This window comes from Lepus europaeus, chromosome 4, assembly GCF_033115175.1.
Source record: "Lepus europaeus isolate LE1 chromosome 4, mLepTim1.pri, whole genome shotgun sequence".
Classification (NCBI taxonomy): domain Eukaryota; kingdom Metazoa; phylum Chordata; class Mammalia; order Lagomorpha; family Leporidae; genus Lepus; species Lepus europaeus.
Genome location: NC_084830.1, coordinates 140774147 through 140800244, shown reverse-complemented (window position 1 = coordinate 140800244; position 26098 = coordinate 140774147). Strand labels below are relative to the sequence as shown.

The 26098-nt window shown below is 44.6% G+C and overlaps 1 protein-coding gene and 1 pseudogene across 3 annotated transcripts in view; both read right to left on the bottom strand.

Annotated features, from left to right (window-relative positions):
• Positions 1-26098, bottom strand: part of SIL1 (SIL1 nucleotide exchange factor) — a 315627-nt gene that overhangs the window by 98336 nt on the left and 191193 nt on the right. For all 3 annotated transcript variants that reach the window (XM_062189064.1, XM_062189062.1, XM_062189065.1), the window contains exon 4: positions 144-264. In XM_062189064.1, coding sequence (XP_062045048.1) covers positions 144-264 — 121 coding nt within the window. The remainder of the gene's footprint in view (positions 1-143; positions 265-26098) is intronic.
• LOC133758198 (nucleophosmin-like) lies at positions 4691-14393 on the bottom strand (annotated as a pseudogene).

Genomic DNA, 26098 nt, shown 5'->3' with positions numbered 1-26098 from the left:
CTGACAGATTTATCAAACTTCCATGCTATTAAATTTCAAATAATAATAATTTTTAAAAAAGCCAGACAAACTCGGGTAACACTTTTGGTATTACAAAATCAGTGTCATTACTTGGCATCCCAGGCCTCATGGTTGATATTTACCTTTTGCCTTTTTTCAACCCTTTCAAATTATTTTGGAACTTGTCTTCATACTGTAGCTTCACTTCTCTTGCCCCAGTTTGAAGATTCAACCGCACGTGGGATCCTGCAGGGACAGCCTGACCTGAAAGCCAAGAAGAAAAAACAGTTGTGAAGTACATAGTCCTTGGAGGGACAATGTGAAGGAACAACTGGCTGACAAACCAACAGAAAGACCAGACACTGCTGCATTCACTTACCATCACAAGCCATCCATCGCTCTCCCACTAACACACACTCACACAATACTTGCATACATCCCTTCTGCTCATCTGTAAGTGAATGTGTTTGCGATTAAGGCAGAGGGAGAGGGGGTGAAAGGATAACACTTGAATCTTGCCCAATCAGAACCTATAGAATAAAGCTAGTCTATGTTTTTCTTCAACTGAGCTAATAAGCCTTCTTGTGACATGCAGTAGTAAATGATGAATACCTATTTATTTGTCAGGACACAGTTACATTACTGCCTCCTCCATGACACCCTTCCTGCCCCTTCCCTCAAAGTCCCACTAAACCCCAAGCAGCCTGCCATCCCAGCAAGCTTACACCTCGCCATGCTCTCGTGTTTAAGTTGGCTCCTTCTGTAAGGCTTGCTGCTCCCTGAGCATAGGGTGTCTATCTCTTCCTTTTTGCATTCCCAAGTCCTTGGGCCAGAGCTTGGAACAGAAAATGGGTTGCACTTAACATCTGTAAGAGGGAGGAAGGGCTGACGCTGTGGCATAGGGGGTTAAGCCACCCCTTGCAGTGCCAGCATCCCACATGGGTGCCAGTTTAAGTCCTGGCTGCTCCACTTCCAATCCAGCTCTCTGCAATGGCCTGGGAAAGCAGTAGAAGTTGGCCCAAGTTCTTGGGCCCTGCACCCACAAGGGAGACCCGGAGGAAGCTTCTGGTTCCTGATTGATGCAGCTCCGGCCGTTGTGGCCAATTGGGGAATGAACCAGCAGATGGAAGACCTCTCTCTCTCTCTCTCTCTCCTTCTCTCTCTGTGTAACTCTTTCAAATAAATAAATCAATCTTTAAAAAAAAAAAAAAAGGAGGAAGACAGAAGACTGGGACAAGCCAAGGGAGCAGGGAGTGAAACCAAGAGAAACTGAAAACCTGCACCCACCTATCTCAAAACTGATTCACTAGCTAGCTAAACAAGTGCAGTGAATGTATGGACCATTCATAGCCACCACACAAAATTATCCAAGGACAGTTAATGAACAATTGTCCAATATTACACATTACCAAGAGCACGTGATACCCCTTCACTCATCCATGCATAGAACTGACATCTACCAACAAACTACTACACTCAGTTGCTACTAGTAGTTCTAGGAACACAAAGATGAATCTGAATGGCTGCAAGGACAATGTCTGCGAAAAACCTTTACAGGAGCCTGGCCATTTAAAGCCAAGAAGATGCTTCTGACACCTGGTCTTTGATTCTGCTTTCTCCTTCCCAGAGGATGGCCTCAGTGTGCTAGTCTAAGTTTGAGTCAGGAACCAAAAATGATGACAACCTGAAAAAATTCCTTCCAGGGAAGCACTCAGTACAAGTTCTTTCAAAATGATCAGGTTGGCCGGCGCCACAGCTCACTTGGCTAATCCTCCACCTGAAGCACCGGCACCCCAGGCTCTAGTCCTGGTTGGGGCACCGGATTCTGTCCTGGTTACTCCTCTGCCAGTCCAGCTCTCTGCTGTGGCCCGGGAAGCAGTGGAGGATGGCCCAAGTGCTTGGCGGAGGATTAGCCAAGTGAGCCACAGTGCCGGCCAAACAAATGTTTGAAACATGTTTTTGTGGTTGGCTTGTCCTGAGATTCTATCATCACCATGAGAAAGCACAACTTGTCACTGCTAGCCTTCTGGTCTGAGAAGGCTGAGAGACCCATGGAACAAGGCTGGAGGCAACTGTGGATCTGAGCTGAGCCCAGTCACACTCATCGAGTATAGCTGTCCTGCAGACATGTGAGCAAGAATAAATGACTGGATTTCTTTGTAAGTTTTTTACTTTGAACTCCTTTTAAACTTAGACAATATTTGCAAAAATGGTACAGACTTTGTCAATATACCTCTCACAGTCTTTCCACATTATGATGATCAAAACTGGAAAATTAACAATATGCTTAACCAAACTAATGATCCTTTTCAAACCTTCTGGTGTTCCTATTAATGTCCTTTTTCTGTGCCAGGAGCCCACATGGCCTTTCTCCCTAGTGTCCTCAGTCTCCCTTTGTCTCTCATCACCCTGACATCCCTGAGGATACTGATCAGTTATTCAGGTGAGATCAACAGCAAGTTCTTCTCACTGTGAAACTGAAGTCACACATCTCCAGAGGAAGCAGCACAAAACTGATGCCATGGACTTCTCGGGGAGTCTTATCAGTGTGGTACCAATATGTCTTGATCAACCAGAAAAGGTCACATCAACTTTTGCTCTATAGTACCCAAAAATCATGAGAACCTGCCTGACTGTAGAAAACAGCTTGGTAGTGTCTCAAAACCTAAACAGAGTTACCCTATGAAGCCAACAATTCCACACTCAGCTGTATACCCAAGAGAACTAATACCATGTACTCACACAAAGCAAACTGACACATGAATGCCCACAGCAGCACTGATCACGGCTGAAATCTGACAACACCACAAATATCCATCAAAAAATAAACACACATGTCCATATAATTAAGTACGGTTTAGCCATTAAAAATATGAGAAATATTGATACATAAGGCCTTCAAAAATGTATGAAAGTATGTATTATAAAAATTATTCATTTGATTTCAAAAAGATTTTTTTAAAGATTTTTTATTTATTTGAAAGTCAGAGTTAAAGAGAGAGGAGAAACGGAGATCTTCCATCCTTTGGTTCACTCCCCAAATTGCCACAATGGTTGAAGCTGTACTGATTCGAAGACAGGAGCCAGGAACTTCTAGGTCTCCCACATGGGTGCAGGGGACCAAGCACTTGGGCTATCCTCCCCTGCTTTCCCAGGTGTATTAGCAGGGAGCTGGATCAGAAATGAAGCAGCTGGAACTTGAACTGGCACCCATATGGCCTGCTAGCACTGCAAGCAACGGCTTTACAAGCTACGCCACACAGCCCCTCAAAAATATTTTAAACCAAAATAATCTTATCTGCTCATTTTATTTTCCATGAAACTTTGTTTTTTTTTTTACTTTAATAGAATACTGAGTTTATTTCACATGCATACACATTTTTTAAAGATCTATATTTTGGGGCCAGCACTGTGGTACAGCAGGTTATGCTGTTGCCTACAACATTAGTATCCCATTCAAGTCCCAGCCACTCCACTTCTGATTCAGCTCCCTGTTTGTGTTCATGCAAAAGCAGTGGAAGATGGCCTATATGGGAGACCTGATGGAGTTCTGGGATCCTGGTTTCAGCCTGGACTAGCCCTAGCTGTTGCAGCCATGCAGGGAGTGAACCAGTAGATGAAAGATTAATCTCTCTCTGTCTCTGCCTTTCAAACAAATAAATAAATATTTAAAATATTTTATTTCAAAGGCAGAGTGACAGAAAAGGGGGCAGGGAGACAGAAATTTTTCCATCCCCAAATGGTTTCAACAGATATGACTGGGCCAAGCCAAAGTCAGCAGTCAGGATCTGCATTATGGTCTCCCCCAGGAGCAGCAGGAGCCTAATCACTTGGGAAATCCTCCATTGCTTTCCTAGGCATATTAGCAGGGAGCTGACTGATAGCAGAGCAGCCAGGACTCAAACTGAAGCTCTGATATGGGATGTCACAAGCAGTGATTTAACCTGCTGCAACGCAATGACTGCTCCCTATGTGTGTGTATATTTTTTTAAATACTTATTTATTTAAAAGTCAGAGTTACAAACAGAGAGGGAAAGGCAGAAAGAGAGAGAGAAAGGCAAAGAGGGAGGGTGGGGAGGGGAGACAGAGAAAGAAACTGAGAGGGAGAGGGAGGGAGAGAGAAAGACAGAGAGAGACACACAGAGAGAAAGACAGAGAGACAATCTCCCAAAGCTACTTCGCAGATGGCCGCAATGGCTGGGGGTGGGCCAAACTGAAGCCAGGAGCTTCATCTGAGTCTCTCAGGTAAGTGACAAGGGCCCAAGCACTTTGGTCATCTGCTGCTGCTTTTCCCAGGTGCATTAACAAGGAGCTGGATTTGAAGTGGAGCAGCCAGGACACAAACTGATGCCCACATGGGAAGCCTGCATCCAAGGCAGTAGCTTTATCTGCTATACCATGCCTCTACATGTGTATTTTTGTCTCCCCACCATTTCCATGATCAACTACTGCCACTACTATGTCCTATCATAGCATTCCTTACAAACGTAAAACCAAGCAAACGATGGAGTTCCATCTTTACAAACTAAATAGGCATTTTGAACAACACATTCTTGGCAATGGAACCTGGACAACATTTATCAAACACAGTAGGCAAAGTTCTCACTCTGCAATATAAAAAGAACAGCCAGATATCAACTGTGACAGAAATGAAATCACATGGAAAAAAATTTTAAACTGTTTATTTTTTTTAAAGGATACTTCCTCCACTACCAAAGTAGTGAACAGCTTCCTGGTCAGTCAACCCAAAGCAGTTCTTCCCACAATTGATGAAACTGGCTTCCATTTTAGAAAAAGAACCACCTTGTTCTGTACTTCCTTGTTTTTTGGCTTAAAGCCTTCCATACAACTAGGTCCTTTTGATGTTTTAGGAGGTTTTTTGTTTTATTTTCCTATGTTTTGAAGGATTCATAACCTTTTGATCTTGGTATTGGTGGTTTTGAGTCTTTTCCATTCTGATTTGATTTTCTGTGCATTTTTGGCTGGGGTATCTCATATAGATTTCTTCATGGGAGCTTTTTCCAGCTTATCATAAAAATCATCATCATCTTCATCATCAACATATTTGATTTTTTTGAAGGTATCTTGCTGCCACTTCCAGTAGTAGATTGCATTCCAGATATAATTAATATTTTTAAATTCTCCTCCTTTTTACCTTCTAAATCTGATCTTTCTCCACAGCTACTAAGTGCTGCCCACTAATATGTACAGGCTCTGAGCCACACTTCGCTTCAAGACCACAGGTGGTGGGGCCGGCGTCATGGCTCACTTGGTTAATCCTCTACCTGCGGTGCCGGCATCCCATATGGGCACTGGGTTCTAGTCCCAGTTGCTCCTCTTCCAGTCCAGCTCTCTGCTGTGGCCCTGGAAGGCAGTGGAGGATGGCCCAAGTGCTTGAGCCCCTGCATCCACATGGGAGACCAGGAGGAAGCACCTGGCTCCTGGCTTTGGATCGGCACAGCGCCGGCCGCAGCAGCCATTTGGGGAGTGAACCAACAGAAGGAAGACCTTTCTCTATCTCTTTCTCTCTGTTTATAACTCTGTCAAATTAAAACAAACAAACAAACAAACAAACAAAAAAACACCACAGGTGGTATTACTTCAAAGCCCCAAGGGAAACTGCTGGCTGCACAGGTATTTTCAGAGTTTCCAATGTTACTTTAACTGGAATGCATTCATAATTCATCGCCTCTGCTTCAACAATGTGCATTTCAACCTTTGTACCAGCAGCTAACCTGACTAGTCTTAAAGGTAACTGGTGCTCATTTTTGTCATTGTCCGCTATAAAGTTACAGTCTTTGTTGGCCTTCAGTTCAACCACAAAGATAGTTCTGGGGCCTCAAGGGGATCATGTCCGTGTCCATCAAATCTTCCACGGGGTGGTGGCCACACTTAGGTGGGAGAGGAGGCAGACAGAGACAGATGCCTACTGCTGCAAAACACAGCTGTGCAGGACAGAATCCTGCCAGGCTGATTTTCTTTTAAAACCATGCATTTTTCAAGTACTGTCATCTGTCTGCAACATGGATAAAACTTGAAAACATTACACTAAGTGAAAGGCACAAAAAGGAAAAGCCCCATATCATATAACTCCTACTATACAAAATGTCCAGAATAGGCAAACACATATACAGTGGATTAGTAGTTATGGGGGGGTTGGCAAGGCAGGAATGGGGAATGACAGCTGGGGTGTCTTTTAGGGATAATGACAATGTTCTGCACTTAGATAGTATTAATAGTTACATAACACTGTGGATAAACTTTTTAAAAATAAGACAACTGAAGCACTTTTAAGAATTAAAAACAGGGGCCAGCGCTATGGCATAGCAAGGTAAAGCTGCCGCCTTCAGTGCCAGCATCCCACACGGGTACTGGTTCAAGCCCCAGCTGCTCCACTTCCATTCCAGCTCTCTACTATGGCCTGAGAAAGCAGTAGAAGATGGCCCAAGTCCGTAGGTCCATGCATCCGCGTGGGAGACCAGGAAGAAGCTCCTGGCTTCTGGCTTCGGACTGGCACAGCTCCAGCCGTTTCGGCCATTTGGGGAGTGAACCAGTGGATGGAACATTTCTTTCTCTCTCTCTCTGCCTCTGCCTCTCTGTAACCCTACCTTTCAAATAAAGACACAGGGAAAATACTTCCAGTTTACACAAATCTTCTTGCTCTTTAAATGTTTTCACACCATCAGGGGAACCACAATTACCACTCAAGTGATCACCTAATAGCAATTTTCCACTTATTCCTTTCTTATGCATTTACATCTTAGAATTTCATTGCAGGAAAAACAGTGGCTCCTCCATTCATTTAATTAGTTATTTATATACGTAAAGACTCAGATTCATTGTGGTGCTCATGTTGTTTCAGCGTTAGCAATTAGGAGCTGTGTCAAGGCTGGTCCTTTCCCTTGATCATCGTTCTTTTAATAAAAGTATTTCAATACGCTCTAGTTCCATAGATGCTTCTGAGTCTTCATGCTATCCCCACCCCTCAACTCTGACATCAGCCACTGTTCTCAAAGGCCCAGTTTTGTTTTGTTTTGTTTTGTTTTTTTTTGACAGGCAGAGTGGATAGTGAGAGAGAGAGAGACAGAGAGAAAGGTCTTCCTTTGCCGCTGGTTCACCCTCCAATGGCCGCCGTGGCCGGCGCATTGCGCTGATCCGAAGCCAGGAGCCAGGTGCTTCTCCTGGTCTCCCATGCGGATGCAGGGCCCAAGGACTTGGGCCATCCTCCACTGCCTTTCCGGGCCATAGCAGAGAGCTGGCCTGGAAGAGGAGCAACCGGGATAGAATCCGGTGCCCCAACCGGAACTAGAACCTGGTGTGCTGGCGCCGCAAGGCGGAGGATTAGCCTGTTAAGCCACGGCGCCGGCCAAAGGTCCAGTTTTTTAAACTGGAGAATGGTGTTAAGAAACCAAGATCAGGGCCTGGCGCCGTGGCTCACTTGGTTAATCCTCCACCTGCAGCACCGGCATCCCATATGGGCACCGGGTTCTAGTCCCGGTTGTTCCTCTTCTAGTCCAGCTCTCTGCTATGGCCCAGGAAGGCAGTGGAGGATGGCCCAAGTGCTTGGGCCTCTGCATCCGCATGGGAGACCAGGAAGAAGCACCTGGCTCCTGGCTTTGAACCAGTGCAGCCCTGGCAGTGGTGGCCATTTGGGGAGTGAACCAACAGAGGGAAGACCTTTCTCTCCATCTCTCTCTCACTGTCTAACTCTGTCAAATAAATAAATAAATAAATAATTTCTAAAAAAAAAAAAAAAACCAAGATCAAGACACTAGGTATGTTCAGTACTACTAGGCTGTCATTGTTTCACATCTATACACTTCTGTATCTATTCATTTGCATAACTATTTTAAACTACAAGTTTGTATTGATACCAGTCTAACACCACAGGTTCATTTGTCTTCCCACTTTCCTTACTTATAAACTCTTTGTCTGAAAGTGAGAAAGTTGGCTCTTAATATCTATAATGTAGTCATTTACTGTTCATTTCTAACATACAAATATAGTAGTTCCCAAACTGCTAACCTGGGGCAAACCATTAGCACATTTAAGAAAACACTTGAGATGCCCACATTCCATTTCAGAGTGCACAGATTCAAGTTCTGGATCCACTTTCAATCCAGCTTCCTGCTAACGTACATCCTGGGTGGCAGCAGATGTTGGCTCAAGTAGATTGGTTCCTGCCACCCATGTGGGAGACCAGGATGGAGTTTCAAGTTCCTGGCTTTGGCTTGGCTGGGCCCTAGCTGGTGCAGGCTTTTGGGTGAACTAGTAGCTGATCTCTTATCTGTCTCTCTGCCTTTCAGATAAAATTAAATAATTTTTTAAAAAATTTTAAAGGTTTATGTGAAAGGTATGATGACAGAGAGTGGGAGAAGGAGAAAGGAGGTATGGTCATAATTGTCCATAATAGCCAGATCTGGGCCAGGCTAAAGCCAGGAGCATGCAACTCCATTCTTGTTTCCCATGTGAGTTGGAGGGACTCAAATACTTGGGCCAACTTCTATTGCTTTTCCAGGCACATTAGTAGGCAACCGGGTTGCAAGCAGAGCAGCCAGGACTTGAACCAGCACTCCAATATGAGAAGCCAGTCTTGCAAGCAGCAGCTTAACCTACTACACCACAACGTCGGCACCTAAGTAAATTTTTTTTAAAAATTACTAACCCATACCTCTATGAGAAACATATTTACCAAACTAGACTGCAGCATTGGTGTATAGTTCTTCTGCTTTTGCTTTTAGCACCCAGTCAAGATTCTGTATCACAAAGCCCCTTAGTCAGGGCCAACGCTGTAGGCTTAGCTTCTGCCTGTGGTGCCGGAATCCCATTTGGGTGCTGGTTTGCATCCCAGCTACTCTTCTGATGCAGCTCTCTGCATATGGCCTGGGAAAGCAGTGGAAGATGGCCCAAGTGCTTGGGCCTCTGTAGCCACTTGGGAAACCTGGAAGAGGCTCCTGGCTCCTGGCTTTGGATCATCCTAGCTCCACCCACAGAAGTCATTTGGGGAGTGAACCAGCGGATAGAAGACCTCTCTGTCTCTCCGTCTCTGTGTCTCTAACTCTGCCTTTCAAATAAATAAATAAAATCATTTTTTAAAAAAAAAGCCCTTTAGTCTACTTGTCTCCTCCCCATTTCAGTATAGCCATGCTATTAATTTGTAATTTGTAAATTAATTTGTATAAGGGGACTTCAAAAAGTTCATGAAAACTACATATAGGAAAAAACTATGCATGAGTATAATTTTTTTTCATCAGAATAAATATATCTTCTAATTCTGTTTTCCATTAACTTGTTGAGGTCCTCTGGTGTAGCTGGCTGTCAGTATTCCAGTTTCCACATCCTCAGACTGAACCAACCATAGATGGAAAAGAGAATACACCTGTACTGAGCGTGTTATTCCCCCAGTGCTGCAGTGTATCAGCTATTTACATGGGGTTTATATCACAGCAGGTAGTGTAAGCAACCTGGAGGTGATTTAAAGTCTATGGGAAAAGAAATGCAGGTTCCAGGCACGTAAGGGACCTAAGCATCCACACACCAAGGGATGACCGTACATGGCTCATTTTTTAGTATTTATATCCCACTGTGACTTCCACCCCTCCAGATCCTGGTTGGCTTAGCTGTTCATCTAGGGGCAGATGAAGGGTAGGTGAACTATTGCCACATGGTTCTAAGAACCAGAGCTACACAAAAATAAATTCTTAATTGTTTGAAGTCACCAAACTTTGAAGTGCTTTGTTTACTGTGGTAATTTTTTTCCAGTGGTCCTGAAACAAGGAAATTAAAAGCATCTAATATAAGCAATAGTTTTTTTACTTCCTGAAACTACATAGTCTATATCACTTTAGTGTTAAAATGTCCTCTTACAAAATGCAATGAGGATGATGATAAATGCCATGGGTTGTTTCTATGTAAAGGCTCTTAACTCAGCAAAACAAAAAATTGGCCTGGATCTCCCATGTTTTCTTTCTTTTTAAAATTTTTTAAAAATATTTAATTATTTGGGAGGCATAGAGACAGATAAAGACAATGAATGATACAGTTGGACAGAGAGCACTCCCATCCACTGGCTCACCCTGCAAATGCCCATAACAGCCAGGGTAGGGCTGGGTTGAAAATCCAGGAGCTAGAAATGCATTCCAGGTCTCTCATATAAGTGGCAGGAACTCAATTACTTGAGCCATCGCAACTGCCTCCCAGGGTCCACATTAGCAGGAAGCAGATCAGGAGCCAGAGACAGGTATCTAACCCAGGCACTCAGATATGGGACAGAGATCTTAGCCATGAGGTTAAACACGTAATTCCTGTTTTCTTTTTGTGATTTGGTGCCAGTATTGTGGCACAGGAGTCAAGCTACTGCCTGTGACACAGGCATTCCATGTTGGAACACAGATTCAAGCCCACTTCTGATCCAGCTCCCAGCTAATGAGCCTGTGTCCTAAGTACTTGAGCCCCTGCCACCCACATGGGAGACTCGGATGGAGTTCCAGGATCCTGGCTTCAGCCTGGCCCAGCTCTAACTGTTGCAGCCATTTGGGAAGTGAACTAGATGTACAATCCTTCTCTTTCTTTCTGTCCCTCTTTCTGTCACTCTGCCTTTCAAATAAATAAATATTTTTTAAGAAAATAAAAAACACATAAAATTTTTCAGGTTCATGAATACCATAGTCTGGAAACCACTCTAATCATCTACCAACCTTCCCTAGGCTGTTTGAGAATTATTCCCATTTTATACTTTAAAAGAATGATTTTGATAGTATATAAATTATATCTCAACAAAGTTGTTTTAAAAATGCTCTCTTTTGGACAAGTTAGTATCCCTTTGAATCCCTGTCCCAAGTGACAGCAGGTATTTCTAGGGGCCCAAGTTAGAGAGCCATGCTTAGAGCCTACACGCAGCCCTGCGAGGGGAGTGCAGGCAAGAGCAGGGAGAGGAAAGGGCCTAAGAAGCCTGAGGCCACAAAGCACCTGGACAAAAGGAACCATGGTGAAAGGCAGGAGCCACCTCAAACGGCCGCAAGAGGCAGGCAACTGGATGGACAGTGAGGAGGGTCACCTGTGAGAAAACAGGGAAAGGTACAAACTGTGAAAAATATGCTTTCTGAAAGCATTTGAATTTAAAAAACCTAAAAGGCAACCCCTCCCCCCAAAAAATCTATAAACAGAATTCAGACCACAGCCCATTTGTGACTTTGAGATGAGGTAAGATTTAACTATTAATAAATGTTGCCCAACTCAGTCTTAGTTCCAACTCATCATGGGCCCAGTGATTAGAAACCTGCCTTCCCCAGGGAGCATCTGCAATGACACTGTAGGGTGGCCAGCTGCCCTGCTTCTGTAGAGACAGGGCCGACGACAATATGCGTTGTTGTCTACCTTGGCAGCACCACATGTTTCCAGAGCTTTGAAACTCCCAGAGGGGTGAGAAGTTTGGGGTTTGGGGTGTCTTCTGTAAGCTCCTATCTGGAAACTTCCCACTCCAGGGACTTCCAGTCAAACCTGGACACAATGACACAAAGCCCAGGGCTGCCTGGCTCCCCATGCCACTGTGAGCACTAGAACTCGGCCACCCACTCAACTCATTCTTGGACAGTATAGTGGATTCAGCCAAATTCCCCTATCTTTCAGAATCTTCCTTCCCCTAGCTGTCAAGCATAAAGAATTTAGGTTCACTTTCCTTAATGTGCTGGAATGTTGTGAAGAATAGGTAAGAAAAGAACTATGTCAGTGCTCAGAAGTATAAAAAGTGTGCTTCAGGAAAAGCAGCTGAAAAACAGTTCCGAAAAGGGAAATATTACCACAGCTGAAACAAAGACATTTTATTTGTCAAGTCCTGTAGGTACCTGCTACGAGTAAAAACTCTATTACGCTTTTTGAAGGGCAGGGGACTAATTACTTGGGCCCAGAGCTCAGGCTAAGCTCGAGGCACTGTGCAGGGCTCCAGAAAGGTCAGCTCAGATGCCAGCTGCCCCTTCCTCAGACCAAAGGCAAAGAGAGAACACGAATGGGAAGCAATGCCACTCACCTCACTGAAGCCAGGGAGCTCCTAATGAGGGCTGGTCAGGGCTGAGACTCCAGGCCCGTTGCCATGACTACCACAGCCCTATCCTCCTGCTTTTTTATTCAAAATCCCCAAGCAAGTCCTGGCAAGACCCCTGCCTCACACAAATGAGCATCTATCCTGTCTCCAAGGCAGGACTTGAATTGAACCAGTAACAAAAACATGTGCACAGACCTCTGTAGGGTGCTGAACTCTGAACCAATGCTTAATGCTCCTATCTTTTAAGGGGACCATGAACAGAGGCCTTTTGTTTAACCAGGAAAACACACAATGAGCTGCTCTGGACTGTAGTTATATTTTTGAGTTTCTAAAGGACTGTGCAATGACGAACCAAGAAAAATAAAAATAATCTCTAAAGTGATTCTTCATTCTGAGTCGCTGAATCTAGAAACTGGGGAGTGCCATAGAGTTCTCTGGTATGACTTTCAGACAAGGGCTGAAGTCCTGACCCTCAGAACACAAGACTCATTGGTCTCCCCCAGGGAGAAAAGACCCTGACAGTTCCCAACATACCTCCAGAGGGACCACATAAAATTACATCTGCTGAAATTTAACCAATGTCTCTTTTCCAGGCCTCAAGGAGAACAGACAATAGCTGGTCAAACTTAAACACACAGAATTCACAAAAGCAATGCTTTCCAAAGACAATCAATGCTACTCAGAAGATTTCCTGCTTATAGCAGACGATGTACCTTTAACATTCTTGGGAACAATGGCTCAAACTAACCATCCGTAGGACACAGTAAGGCTCTGTCCATACTGGCTGGTCACTGAGCACCTTGACTGAGGACAAGGCAAAGCCAGTTCTTTTCTAGGCAACCCTTCTACCATATCTTACCATACACCCACAGGGGGCCACATGCTGTGTTGGGCAGCAGGAAGGTTACCACCATGAATAGGAAGACCAAGCCCTACCACTGAGGAACATGAAGTACATGTGAAGAGAACAGCTTTCAGCAAGCAGTGAGTAACTCCACTGGAAGCATTTGGAACTTAGCACATAACACAGGGAGACAAAAAGCAGGGAGGCCAACTGGTAGGTTGCTGTAATTATCCTAATCAGAGACCATTAAAGCCTGAACCAAGGGAATGGATGAGGACTGGGAAGACTGAGCTAGCAGCAAGGGATGGCAGCTTATTGACTAGAGAAACCAAGGATCCTATCCTGGTGCTGTCGGCCCTCCTCCTCACAAAAGCATCAGACCTCTAGCCATGTGCAGTAACTCAACCCAGGGGACATATCATAGGCCCCAAAAGTAATAGGTCCACAGGTGAAGTAAAGGACACCAAGGGGAGGGAGCAGAAGCACTACTTTCACCCTCCCACTCCTGAGGAGCACTTGCACCTGTTACCAAGCCAGTTGATCGTTTTGGCTCCCCTTCTAGCTCAACCTTCAATGTGTCCCATGTTCCTCTTCAGCTCTGAAGACCCAGCGAGTGAGACTAATAGGTATGGCACAGCCTCTTAATCACAGCACATGGGCTTATACATCCATGTTGGGAATCTGGCTTCCAATAATCCTGCTGACTACTATGGTTCACTAGCACTTTCCATGTCTCTATTTTTAGATACATTCTCTACCTACTCCCTGCTCCCTCATCCCTACAAAACTGAACATGGCTGGACTTCATTTTCAGTGTGTGTGTGTGTATGTGTGTGTGCCGGGTGAGGAGACAAAAAAAGACTCAAGAAAATGAGAGGAGAAAGGGAATCATCAAGAGACCGAAGGTCAGGTGGTTGGGAATAAGCCGCTGCACAGCTACAGTTCTTCTAACTCCCAAAACCCACTTAGACACTGAGTCAAATAAAAACACATCTCTTACCATAACTGAAGTTAACCACGAGATACTGGCAATGAGCTTGAAAGAAGTTAAATGTGCCCATTTCCCAGGGGTTAAGGCCCTCAGCTCCACCACTGCTCATTTTCTGGAGAAGACTCTTGACTATTCAGAGGGTGTGCATTTCCCACCCAAAAACCACAATTTCATTAGCAGCTCATTAGCAGGAGTGGTGCAACCATTTCTGACTCTTGTTTTTCATACTTATTGGTTAATTGACACTTTGAACACAGGTTGACTGAGAACCAAATGAAAGTGCTAAAACCGCTCATTAGTCAAATTTAAAACACAAAGATTGTATCCTAAACATACCCTTTGTTCTCATTTATTTTCCTCCAACAGAAGTCGTGATTTAATAAGGGGGTTAAAAGAGCAAAGTGCCAAGATACTGTGCTTTAATTTTTAATGCTTTCTTCACCTACCCCTTCAAGCCCCAGGGATCCTGACATCGTAATTGGCTCTATTCGTTCTCTTTTAACACCTGTTACCTCCATGGCCAAACATGGTTCTATGAATTATTTCAAAACAGTATCAGCTACTCCTGACCTCTACATTTCCCCGGTGCCTGCCACAAAGGCTCCTCAGTTTAGATGCTACCAGCAGTGGAAAGAAGAAATCCATGGGGAAACTGGAACAAACTTCGTATGGTAGAATTTTTCTCTAAACAAGCTCAAAAATACGGGACTGTGCAATTTCTTTTTTGGAGGGAGGTAAGGGGCAAAATATGAACCAGAGTTGGAGAAGCAGCAGCAGGAGCAATAGGTACACTGTAGAGAAGGCAGTGATGGCAACACCTCCTCTCTCTCTGTGTAACTCCGCCTTTCAAATAAATAAATAAATCTTTAAAAAAAGAAGAAGAAGAAGACAGGCTGCAGGTCTCAGTCCATAAGTTAAAAAGTCTGAGATCTTGGGCAAATACCTCTGTAACAATCTGTAGAACAGGCATCAGAGTGCCCGCTTTCTAGGGTTCTCTATGAGGAGACACAAAGACTTGGCCACAAGTCTTTGTCATGGGAGGATCCCTTGTAAACACAGGCAACCTGGACAACACAAAGAAGTTCATCATCAGAGCCTTCTTTTATATGTCAAAGGGTAATGATGGTCTCAATTTTGCTGTCTCTTAGCTTAAAGTTTTGAGTCATCAGTTTTCAGAGACCTGCTACACAGGGCTTCACTTTGCCTTCCTCAGCAGCAGTGCTAGCTTCTTGCATAGAGCTGCAGTCTAGCACTGGGGTGAACAATGGAGTTGTTCTGCCTCAAGAAGACTGGCTGGGGCTGGCGTTGCGGCATAGCGGGTAAAGCTGCCTTCTACAGTCCCGGCATTCCATACGGGTGCCGGTTCAAGTCCCAGCTGCTCCACTTCCCATCCAGCTCTCTCCTAGGGCCTGGGAATGCAGCAGAAGATGGACCAAGTCCTTAGGTCTCTGCACCCAAATGGAAGACCCAAAAGAAGCTCCCAGCTCCTGGCTTCAGATTAGCTCATCCTCCAGCTGTCACAGCCAACTGGGGAGTGAACCAGCTGATGGAAGACCTCCCCCCTACCCCTCTCTCTCTGTCTCTCTTCCTCTCTCTCTGTGTAACTCCGCCTTTCAAATAAATAAATAAATCTTTAAAAAAAGAAGAAGAAGAAGAAGACAGGCTGCAGGTCTCAGTTCATAAGTTAAAAAGTCTGAGACCTTGGGCAAATACCTCTAAAACAATCTGTAGAACAGGCATCAGAGTGCCCACTTTCTAGGGTTCTCTATGAGGAATGAGAGGTTACACGTAAGAGATGCTTAGAGCTGACACAAGAGAGCCCTCAATAATGGTCTTCACCGGGCTCCTACCTCCTCTCTGACTTGTTTGGCTTTCACAACTGTGAGACAGGGACCAGTGCCATGACAGGTACTCAATCTGAATATTCCTAGCTCTCAACACCCAACTGATTGAGCTTTGTAGAAAAGGAGTGCATTATTTTTTGTAAGATTTTCATGTCAGACTGCCTCATTAAAGCTGCAAAAAAAAAAAAAAATCAGTAACAGTGAAGGCTGCAGGACATCCCAACTGAAAAATCTGCAAATGAGCTGGTGAAATGGGGCCTGTTCCACACTGAAAACAACTGCTACGGCCTTCCTTGGCTTGGGGCACCTGCAGGTCACTGAACCCATTCAGGATGGGGCAATCTCTGTCCCATTCTCCAAGACATCAGAACAGAAATCAAAATGGCCATTTCCAGCAGTATAACATAGGCCAACATCAGAGGGATTTAAATGAGAACAAAAGGCAGCCAAGCAACAAGGGAGACGGGTTTCAGGTTTCCCAATAAACTTCTCTCAGTCACAAACCCAAACCAGTTTTACAAGTGTGCACCAAGCAGCTTATAAAAGCAGCTGCCTGGCTCTGGCTTTGTGCTTCTCAGAGGGCTGTGCTGGCAGGTGCCCACCCAAGCATGGGCAAGGAGGCCTGAAAGTTCTGGGCCAATGAGCACAAGGTTGGTGCTTGAGTGTCCTGCTGATGTGCACAATTCTGACAGGCAGCCTGCCTCACCTCTACCCACTGCCCTGGCTGCACCTTCCCAGACCCCCAAGCCTTAGCACTTAAAGTGAGCTGGTAGGTGAACTCTCATGTGATGATATGCACTCACTTCACACTCTACTCTCAAGTCCCCAACAAGCACCCTGGCAGTATGTGGGAATTCTGGCCTTGGTGTGCCCTCCTACTCAGATTCAGACCCTTCTAAGCACTTCAGATCTGAATCCCTTCTGACAGAAGTCATCTCCCAACAAGCTGTCTTCCTCTACGCATCTTCTCATAGTCACTGGGGTTCTTGTGACCTGGTAAATGCACATTTACAGACCATCTACCACGGGCCAGGTTTTAGAGAAATCAAGGATGACACATGGCTTCTCTAGTCTTGAGGAGATCACCCACTGAGTGAGGAAAACAAATCTAGAGGAACTGTACTTGTCAAATTTCCCCCCACAGATTATCTGCTCACTGAAGTCAGAACATCTTTACACTCCTTATATTTCTACACAGAGTACTTAGGACTTAGTGAAGGTCCACTGTGACCATGCTCTGAAACAAAGATGTATGGGTTTATAGGAAGAAAAGCAAACAATTTCCTCTTTCTGAAATGTGGATACAGGGATATTTTGTTGCAAAGACAGTCTTTAGTTGGGACTAGGGGAAATGAAACTTGATATAATAAACACAACATACATTTGCAGATGCATTTTAATTCCACAATATCACTCCTTAATCCACACGGGAAACGGAAGAGGGGTACAAACACTGAGAACTGTAAAGACAAAAACAGGGCAAGAGACTGAAACAGAACAGGAGAGAAGCATGGTTTAGTTCTCAACTGTAATCACATCCACCTGACTTCACTGTAGGCTTCAGAGTTTTTATCACCTCACACCATAGGATTTGGGGCATGAACTGTTGGTCACAGCTCTGTAACTGCTCTTTTTTTTTTTTAGATTTATTTATTTATTTGAAAAGAGTTACACAGAGAGAGGAGAAGCAGAGAGAGAGAGAGAGAGAGAGAGAGAGAGAGAGAGAGAGAGAGAGAGAGAGAGGTTTTCCATCCGATGGTTCACTCTCCAATTGGCTGGAGCTGTGCCAATCTGAAGCCAGGATCCAGGAGCTTCTTCCAGGTCTCCCATGCAGGTGCAGGGGCCCAAGGATTTGAGCCATTTTCTACTGCTTTCCCAGGCCATAGCAGAGAGTTGGATAGGAAGTAGAGCAGCTGGGTCTCAAACCGGCACCCATATAGGATGCTGGTGCTTCAGGCCAGGGCGTTAATCCGCTGTGCCACAGCACCGGCCCCTGTAACTGCTCTTTATTTCTTACCTAAAGTCCATCAAGTAGAAGCAACAACAAGAATAATGTTACCAGAGACCAGTTGGTAAAGGTCTCTGAAGCTGCATGTGAAAGTTTTAAGAATGCAATGTCTTTTTTCTAAGGAGAAGATACTTTTCACTAGGTTCTTATCAAACACTAGAAATCATTCCCCAAACACACATACAAATACCCATGTCTTAGAAAACCTCTAGGTCAACATTCACAAGGCTATGCAGGAATAGGAACCCTAATGTACTGTGTAGGTAAGGATCTAATGTATGCAATGCTTGTGGGCATTTGGCAACATCTGTTAAAACTTTACTTGTTCTTCTTGCCTGACCCACAAGATTCCAATTACAGGAATTTAACCAGTGGAAACATTCAAAGAAGCTCACAGTAATATATGGGTAGAATGTTCACTACAGAATTTTAATAACTGCAAACAATGAGTAACAAAAATGTCCATCAGTAGCGAATTTATTACATAACAAGCATATCCTTTCAATGGAATATGATAATCTTTAAAAAGCTAGAGAGAGACTTAGACTTGTACTAACATAAAAGATGACAACAGAGAAGGTATATGGCCTAATAGTTACGACTCCAATTAAGACACCTGCTTCCCCCATTGGAGTCGAGTACTAGAGTTCAAGGCACAGCTCCGGTTCCTCAGACTCTAGCTTCCTGCTAACACAGGCCCTGGGAGGAAGTGGTAATGGCTCAAGTTCCTGCTCATACAGGAATCCTGGACTGAGTTCCTCATTACCAACTCTGGCACTGGCCCAGCCCCAGATACTATGGGCATTTAGGGAATGATCCAGCAAATGGGAGAGCATTCTCTCTTCCATTCACATAAATTATTTTAAAAAATATTTTAAGGGGCTGGTATTGTAGTGCAGAGGGTTAAGTCACCACTGGCTTCCCATATTTGAGTGCTAATTCTAGTCCCAGCTGTTCCAATTTTTATCCAGCTCTCTACTAATACAACTGGGAAAGCAGAGGAAGATACCCAAGTGCTTGGGCCCCTGCACTCATGTGGGAGACCCACATGGAGTTCCTGGCTCCCGGCTTCAGCCTGGGCCAGATCTGGCTGTTACAGCCTTTTGGGGAGCAGCAGATATAAGATCAACCTCTCTCATTCTCTCTCCCTCTCTGTCACTCTGAGATCAATTAAGTAAATATTTAAAAATAATTTTCAAGAAGATGACTAAGATTAATAAAAAACAAGTTGCAAATACTACATACAATTTTATCTCTTTTAAAAGAATACATATTTTAATAAGGCAGCAGCAGTTGGTGCTGCGGCTCACTTAGCTAATCCACCTGCAGTGCCAGCACCCCAGGTTCTAGTCCTGGTTGCTCCTCTTCCAGGCCAGCTCTCTGCTGTGGCCCGGGAAGGCAGTGGAGGATGGCCCAGGTGCTTGGGCCCTGCACCCGCGTGGGAGACCAGGAGAAGCACCTGGCTCCTGGCTTTGGATCAGCGCAGCGGCCATTTGGGCGGTGAACCAACAGAAGGAAGACCTTTCTTTCTGTCTCTCTCTCTCACTGTCTAACTCTGCCTGTCAAAAAAATAATAAATAAATAAGGCAGCAGCATAATTTTTAATGATGTAGTCAAATCTTTATATAACAGAGTTGGCAGGCTAGCATTGTGATACAGCAGATGAGGTCACTGCCTGCGATGTCAGCAACCCACATTGGTGCTGGTTCTTGTCCTGGCTGCTCCACTTCCAATCCAGCTCCCTGCAAGAGGCCTGGAAAAAGCAGTGGAACGTAGCCCACGTGTCTGGGCTCCTGCCACCCACATAGGAGACAAGGATGAAGCTCCTGGCTGTTGCAGCCATCTAGGGAGGGAAGTGGACAGAAGATATCTCTTTCTGTATCTCCCTCTATTTCAAATAAATACATAAATCTTTTTTTTTTTTTGACAGGCAGAGTGGACAGTGAGAGAGAGAGACAGAGAGAAAGGTCTTCCTTTTGCCGTTGGTTCACCCTCCAATGGCCATCGCAGCTGGCGCGCTGCAGCCGGCACACCGCGCTGATCCAATGGCAGGAGCCAGGTGCTTCTCCTGGTCTCCCATGGGGTGCAGGGCCCAAGCACTTGGGTCATCCTCCACTGCACTCCCGGGCCACAGAAGAGAGCTGGCCTGGAAGAGGGGCAACCGGGATAGAATCCGGTGCCCCGACCGGGACTAGAACCCGGTGTGCCGGTGCCACAAGGCAGAGGATTAGCCTATTGAGCCACAGCGCCGGCCAAATAAATACGTAAATCTTTAAAGAGAGAGAAAGACAGAGACATAGAATTATGTGACCAGATAGCAAAAGCAGACTCTTAAGTAAAATTTATGTCAAAACTATGTGAAAAGATATCAGGAAGGAGAAAGGTGTCTAAAGGATCTAAGAACAACAAAATCAAAATATAAATTCACTAAAAACAAACAAAACCCACAGCAGGCCAAGGGGAGAACAGAAAATGAACCTAGAAGAGAATTTCCTCTGTCCAACACTGGGGAAGGGCAGGAAGCCTGGAGTAAGATTCTAAGGGGCTAGAACTGTGTAGCTCCACTGAACCCTCACTAGAACAGGACCTCACACTGAAAAGACACCGCTCAGAGTACAACCAAAACGCAGACTGGGACAATGGAAGTAAGAGAAAGAGAAGGTCCAAATTACAGTAAGGGAGGAAAACAAAGCCAGAAACCCTCATAGAGCAAGCTGCCACTTTTCTGAGCACTACAGGAACACAACAGAAGAGGGAGCACCATGAATTAGAAAAGGTCACTAAAGCCATGCTTCCTTCTTAAAGTTCAAGAAATTTAACTTCACAGAAAAATAAGCAACGAAAAAAGTGCTGGAGTATAATTCTGAATTTACAATAAAATTTTAAGAAAAAAGCATAACAAGAAAGAAAACAGTCCTTACAGACAATGAAAACATGCCAGACACCAACACAAACACATCAAACCTGTAACTTCCTCTTTCAAAATGAGAAGAGATTTTCTAAATGATACAAGATATGCAAGAACAAAAATCAGCAATGAGTTACTAGAACTGACAGAAAAATTAGAAATCATAGAATCACAACCAAAAATGCCTTAAGATGAAAAGGAAGAAAATAGGGAAAACCAAAAAGAAAAGCAAGATATGTTAGAGACTGATAAACAATGAGGACAAAGAAAATCCAGCATAAAGAAGAAAATCTAAAGAGAACATAGGGAGCCATGTTTCCTCCCTCCCTCCGTCCCTTCCCTCCTTCTTTCCTGGTTATTTATTTGAAAGGCAGAGTGACAGAGACAGAGAGAGAGAGAGAGAGAATCTTTCACCTGCTGGTTCCACAGCCCAGGCTGGGCCAGGCAGAAGCAAAGAGCCAGGAACTCTCCCACATAGATCACAGAGATCCAAGTACTTGTGCCACTTTCCTCTGTTTTTCCAGGCACATTAGCAGGGAGCTGAATCAAAAGCAGAGCAGCAGAGACCTGAACCGGTGCTGATATGGGATGCCAGCATCACAATTCTCAGCTTAATCCAATGCACCAAAATGTCAGTCCCATGCTTCTTTCTAAAGGTTCACAAGATCCAATATCTCAAAAAAATGAGCAACAAAAATATTTTCATTCAAGAAAACTTTCCTAAAATAAAATATTTAAAACAATATTGAATGAGCACACTACAAAGCTGAGAATCCTAACCAGGAATGAACAACGAGGTATATTCCAGTAAATTCATCGCATTTTAAAGAAAAAAAAGGACAGATCATTTTAGCATCTAAGCAAAAACCAACAAGTGACTCACAAAGAAAATTAGACTGTTATCACCGTTTTTTGTTTCTGTTTTATAGCAAAGCCTACTGCCGGCCGGCGCTGTGGCTCACTAGGCTAATCCTCCACCTTGCAGCGCCGGCACACCGGGTTCTAGTCCCGGTCGGGGCACCGATCCTGTCCCGGTTGCCCCTCTTCCAGGCCAGCTCTCTGCTGTGGCCAGGGAGTGCAGTGGAGGATGGCCCAAGTGCTTGGGCCCTGCACCCCATGGGAGACCAGGAGAAGCACCTGGCTCCTGCCATCGGATCAGCGCGGTGCGCCGGCCGCAGCGCGCCAACCGCGGCAGCCATTGGAGGGTGAACCAACGGCAAAAGGAAGACCTTTCTCTCTGTCTCTCTCTCACTGTCCACTCTGCCTGTCCAAAAAAAAAAAAAAAAAAAAAAGCCTACTGCCAACAGAAGATGGACTACTCAGTGCAGGCATTGTGACACAGCTGGTTAAGCAGACACTTGGGACACCTGCATCTCTTATCAGAGTGCCTGGTTTGGGTTCCACATATTCTGTGCTTCTGGGCCAGTTTCCTGCTAAAGTGCCAGGGAAGCAACAGTAATGGCCTACGTGGTTGGGTTCCTAGAACCTAGGTGACAGACCTGGGTGGAATTCCTGGCTCCTGGCTTTGGTCTGGCTTAGCTGCAGCTGTGGTAAGCCAGTAAATGATGGAAAATAAGTGTCTCCCTTCCTCTGTCACTCTGCCTTTCAAATAAATACATCTTAAAAATAATACTGATCTTTAGTAAGAAAGGAAATGAAAGATGGCATTCTAAAAGAAAAACAGAGGATTCTATATCCTATCAAAATGAATTTGGGGTGTAAACACCACAAACAAACTTAACATTCAAGAACACAGAGAATACTGCTTCAATGAACCTTTCAAGAATTTATTAGAATACCGATGGAGTTTGTGGACTCAGAAGGCTTCCACAGCCTTGGCAGGGCATATCAAGAGCCTCAGGTGGTCACTGACATTAAAAAAAAAAAAAAAAGTGTTAATTGTTAAATCAACAAAAGGAGTCACTGTGCACTTACTCCCCATGTTGTACCTCTGTCCTCAATGAGGCATACTATGAGAATTAACAGTAAAACCTGTCTTCAAACAGTACTTTATACTTCAAGTGTCTGTGTGGATGCAAACCGTTGATATCTCTGCTTAGTACAGAGTAGGTCTTCTGTCTATTAAGTGAATTAAAAACAAATCTTAGGGGCTGACGCTGTGCTGCCGTGGTTAATGCCCTGGCCTGAAGTGTCGGCATCCCATATGGGCGCCAGTTCAAGACCCGGCTGTTCCACTTTCGATCCAGCTCTCTGCTATGGCCTGGGAAAGCCGTAGAAGATGGCCCAAGTGCTTGGGCTCCTGTACCCATGAAGGAGACCCGGAAAAAGCTTCTGGCTCCTGGCTTCAGATCAGCGCAGCTCCGGCTGTTGCAGCCAATTGGAGAGTGAACCATCAGATGGAGGATCTCTCTCTTTTCTCTCTCTTTTCTCTCTCTTTTCTCTCTCTCTCTCTCTCTGCCTCTTCTTGCTCTGTGTGTAACTCCAACTTTCAAATAAATAAATAAATCTTTTTTAAAAAAAATCTTAATGAAGGCCGGCGCTGTGGCTTAACAGGCTAATCCTCCACCTTGCGGCGCCGGCACACTGGGTTCTAGTCCCGGTTGGGGCACCGATCCTGTCCCGGTTGCCCCTCTTCCAGGCCAGCTCTCTGCTGTGGCCAGGGAGTGCAGTGGAGGATGGTCCAAGTTCTTGGGCCCTGCACCCCATGGGAGACCAGGAGAAGCACCTGGCTCCTGCCATCGGAACAGCGCCGGCCGCAGCACGCCTACCGCGGCGGCCATTGGAGGGTGAACCAACGGCAAAAAGGAAGATCTTTCTCTCTGTCTCCCTCTACTGTCCACTCTGCCTGTCAAAAATTAAAAAAAAAAATCTTAATGAAAAATGGAATGGGAGAGGGAATAGGAGGTGAGATGGGAGTGGGGGTGGGAGGGCGGAAATGCAGGGAAGAAACAGTATATTCCTAAAAGCTGTACATATGAGATTTATATTCATTAAATAAAAACCTTAAAAATATTTTAAAAAGAATTTATTAGAAAATACATTTCAGACAACCAAAATAACTAAGACTGATGGTGAACATTAAATATATAGTTATTTGTAGAAATAAGTGAATGTTAGCAAGGAAAAAGTACACAATGGCTGTATGATCATGCAGCACAGACGCAGTAGAGCTGTTTAAGAACAACAGGGTCAGTGGCATTGTGGCACCATGGGTTAAGCCACTGCTTGCAATGCCAGCATCCCATATGGGAGCGCCAGTTTGAGTTCTGGCTACAGATTCAGCCCCCTGCTGATACACCTGGGAAGGCACTTAGGCCCCTGCCACCAACTAGGATGGAGTTCCTGGCTCCTGGCTATAGCCTGGCTCAGTCCTGTAGTCCTGACTATGAACAGGAAGTATCCAAATGGGTATCTCTGCTTTTCAAATAAATAAATAAATCTTTAAAAAAGAAAAAAAGGGGTCAGTGTCATGGCACACTAGGTTAATCCTCTGCCTAAGGGGCTGGCATCCCATATGGGTACTGGTTCCAGTCCCGATTGCTCCTCTTCCAGTCCAGCTCTCTGCTATGGCCTGGGATAACAGTGGAGGATGGCCCAAGTGCTTGGGCCCCTGAACCGGCATGGGAGACTCGGAGGAGGCTTCTGGCTTCTGATCGGCACAGTTCCAGCCATTGCGGTCACTTGAGGAGTGAACCAGTGGAAGGAAGACCTTTCTCTCTCTCTCTGTCTCTCTCTCTCTCTCACTGTCTGTAACTCTACCTGTCAAATAAATAAATAAAAAAATCTTAAAAAAAAAAAAACCACAATCAGGACAACATCAAAGGACTTACTTGAAAACCATCAACTGACCAAAGGCAGGACAATTTAAGCTTAACAAAAATTATAATTGCAAAGATTAAAACCTTAGAAATGTGCTTAAATTCTTGAGATCATAAAGGGAAAAAATGTAATTGACCATTTTCAGAGAATGATGAGGAACCAACTCATTATCTTTAAAACTGGCAAATATGGAGAAAAATATTTATCCCATCTTTCTTTAATGAACTGTACCACTGGGTGATAACATAGTATATGAGGGGATGAATCTCTTTATAAAACTCATGCAGCTAAAAATGAAAAAGAAATGACAAGAGTATCATCATCCTGCAGTACCACAAAAAGAAAGTCATTCCGATATTATGTACTTCTTAATGAAACAGTCCAAAATTACTGATGGTCATGCCAAAAGGATGCAGCCCAAGTCTGATTGAGCCTTTGGTTACAGCTGACTATTTCCAAAAAATACAGAGATCCGCAGACATGCTGAACTACACTGTGAGTATGAAATCAGCAAAATTTAGTTTGAGAAATGACCTGAGTTCTTCAACAGACAAATCATAAGGATAAGAAAGGGATGGAGGGGTAGACTATAGATTCGAAGAGACTTAAAGGACATAAAATTTGTTAAAAGGAGGCAACAGTAAATTATTGAGTCTAGGGTATAGTTGGGTGATAAAACTATTTTAAGAGGTGGGAGTTTGGGCCAAGGTTAAGATGCTATGCAGGAAGCCTGCACCCCACACTGGAGTTCCTGGGTTTATCTCCCAACTCCAAATCCTGATTCCAGCTTCCTGTCAAGGCAGGTGACAGTTGTGGTGATAGCTCAAGTAACTGGGTTCATGCCACCATGTGAGAGATCTGCTTCCCAGTTTCATCCAGGAGGGCATCTGGGGAGTGAACAGGTAGATGGAAACTGTGTGTTTGTGTTTGTCTATGCGTGTCTCTGTCTGTGTGTCTAATCTGCCTCTCCAGTATCTCCAATTGGGGAGTGAACCAGCAGATGGAAGACCTCTCTCTCTCTCTGCCTCTCCTCTCTCTGTGTAACTCTGACTTTCAAATAAATAAATAAATCTTAAAAATATATATTATAAATTAGTTTATCTCTAGTGAAGAAATTAGACTAAGAGGACTTTTTACTCCATAAATTAAATGCTTCTGTAATTATAAATTCCCTACAGTGAGGATGTATTACTTTTATTATAAGAAAAAAAAATTTTTTTAAGATTTTTTAAATTTATTTGAAAGAGTTACAGAGAGACGTAGACACACAGAGAGAGGTCTTCCATCTGCTGGTTCACTCCCCAGATGGCTACAATGGCTGGAGCTATGCTGATCCGAAGTCAGGAGCCAGGAGCTTCTTTGGGTCTCCCAAGTGGGTGCAGGGACCCAAGGACTTGGGCCATCTTCCACTGCTTTCCCAGGCCATAGCGGAGAGCTGGATCGGAAGTGGAGCAGCTGGGACTACAACCAGCGCCTACATGTGATGCCAGCGCTTCAGACCAGGGCTTCAACCCACTGTGCCACAGCACCAGCCCCTATTAGAAAATTTTCTAGGCCGGCGCCATGGCTCAATGGGCTAATCCTCCGCCTGCGGCGCCAGCACACCGGGTTCTAGTCCCGGTTGGGGCGCTGGATTCTGTCCCGGTTGCCCCTCTTCCAGGCCAGCTCTCTGCTATGGCCCGG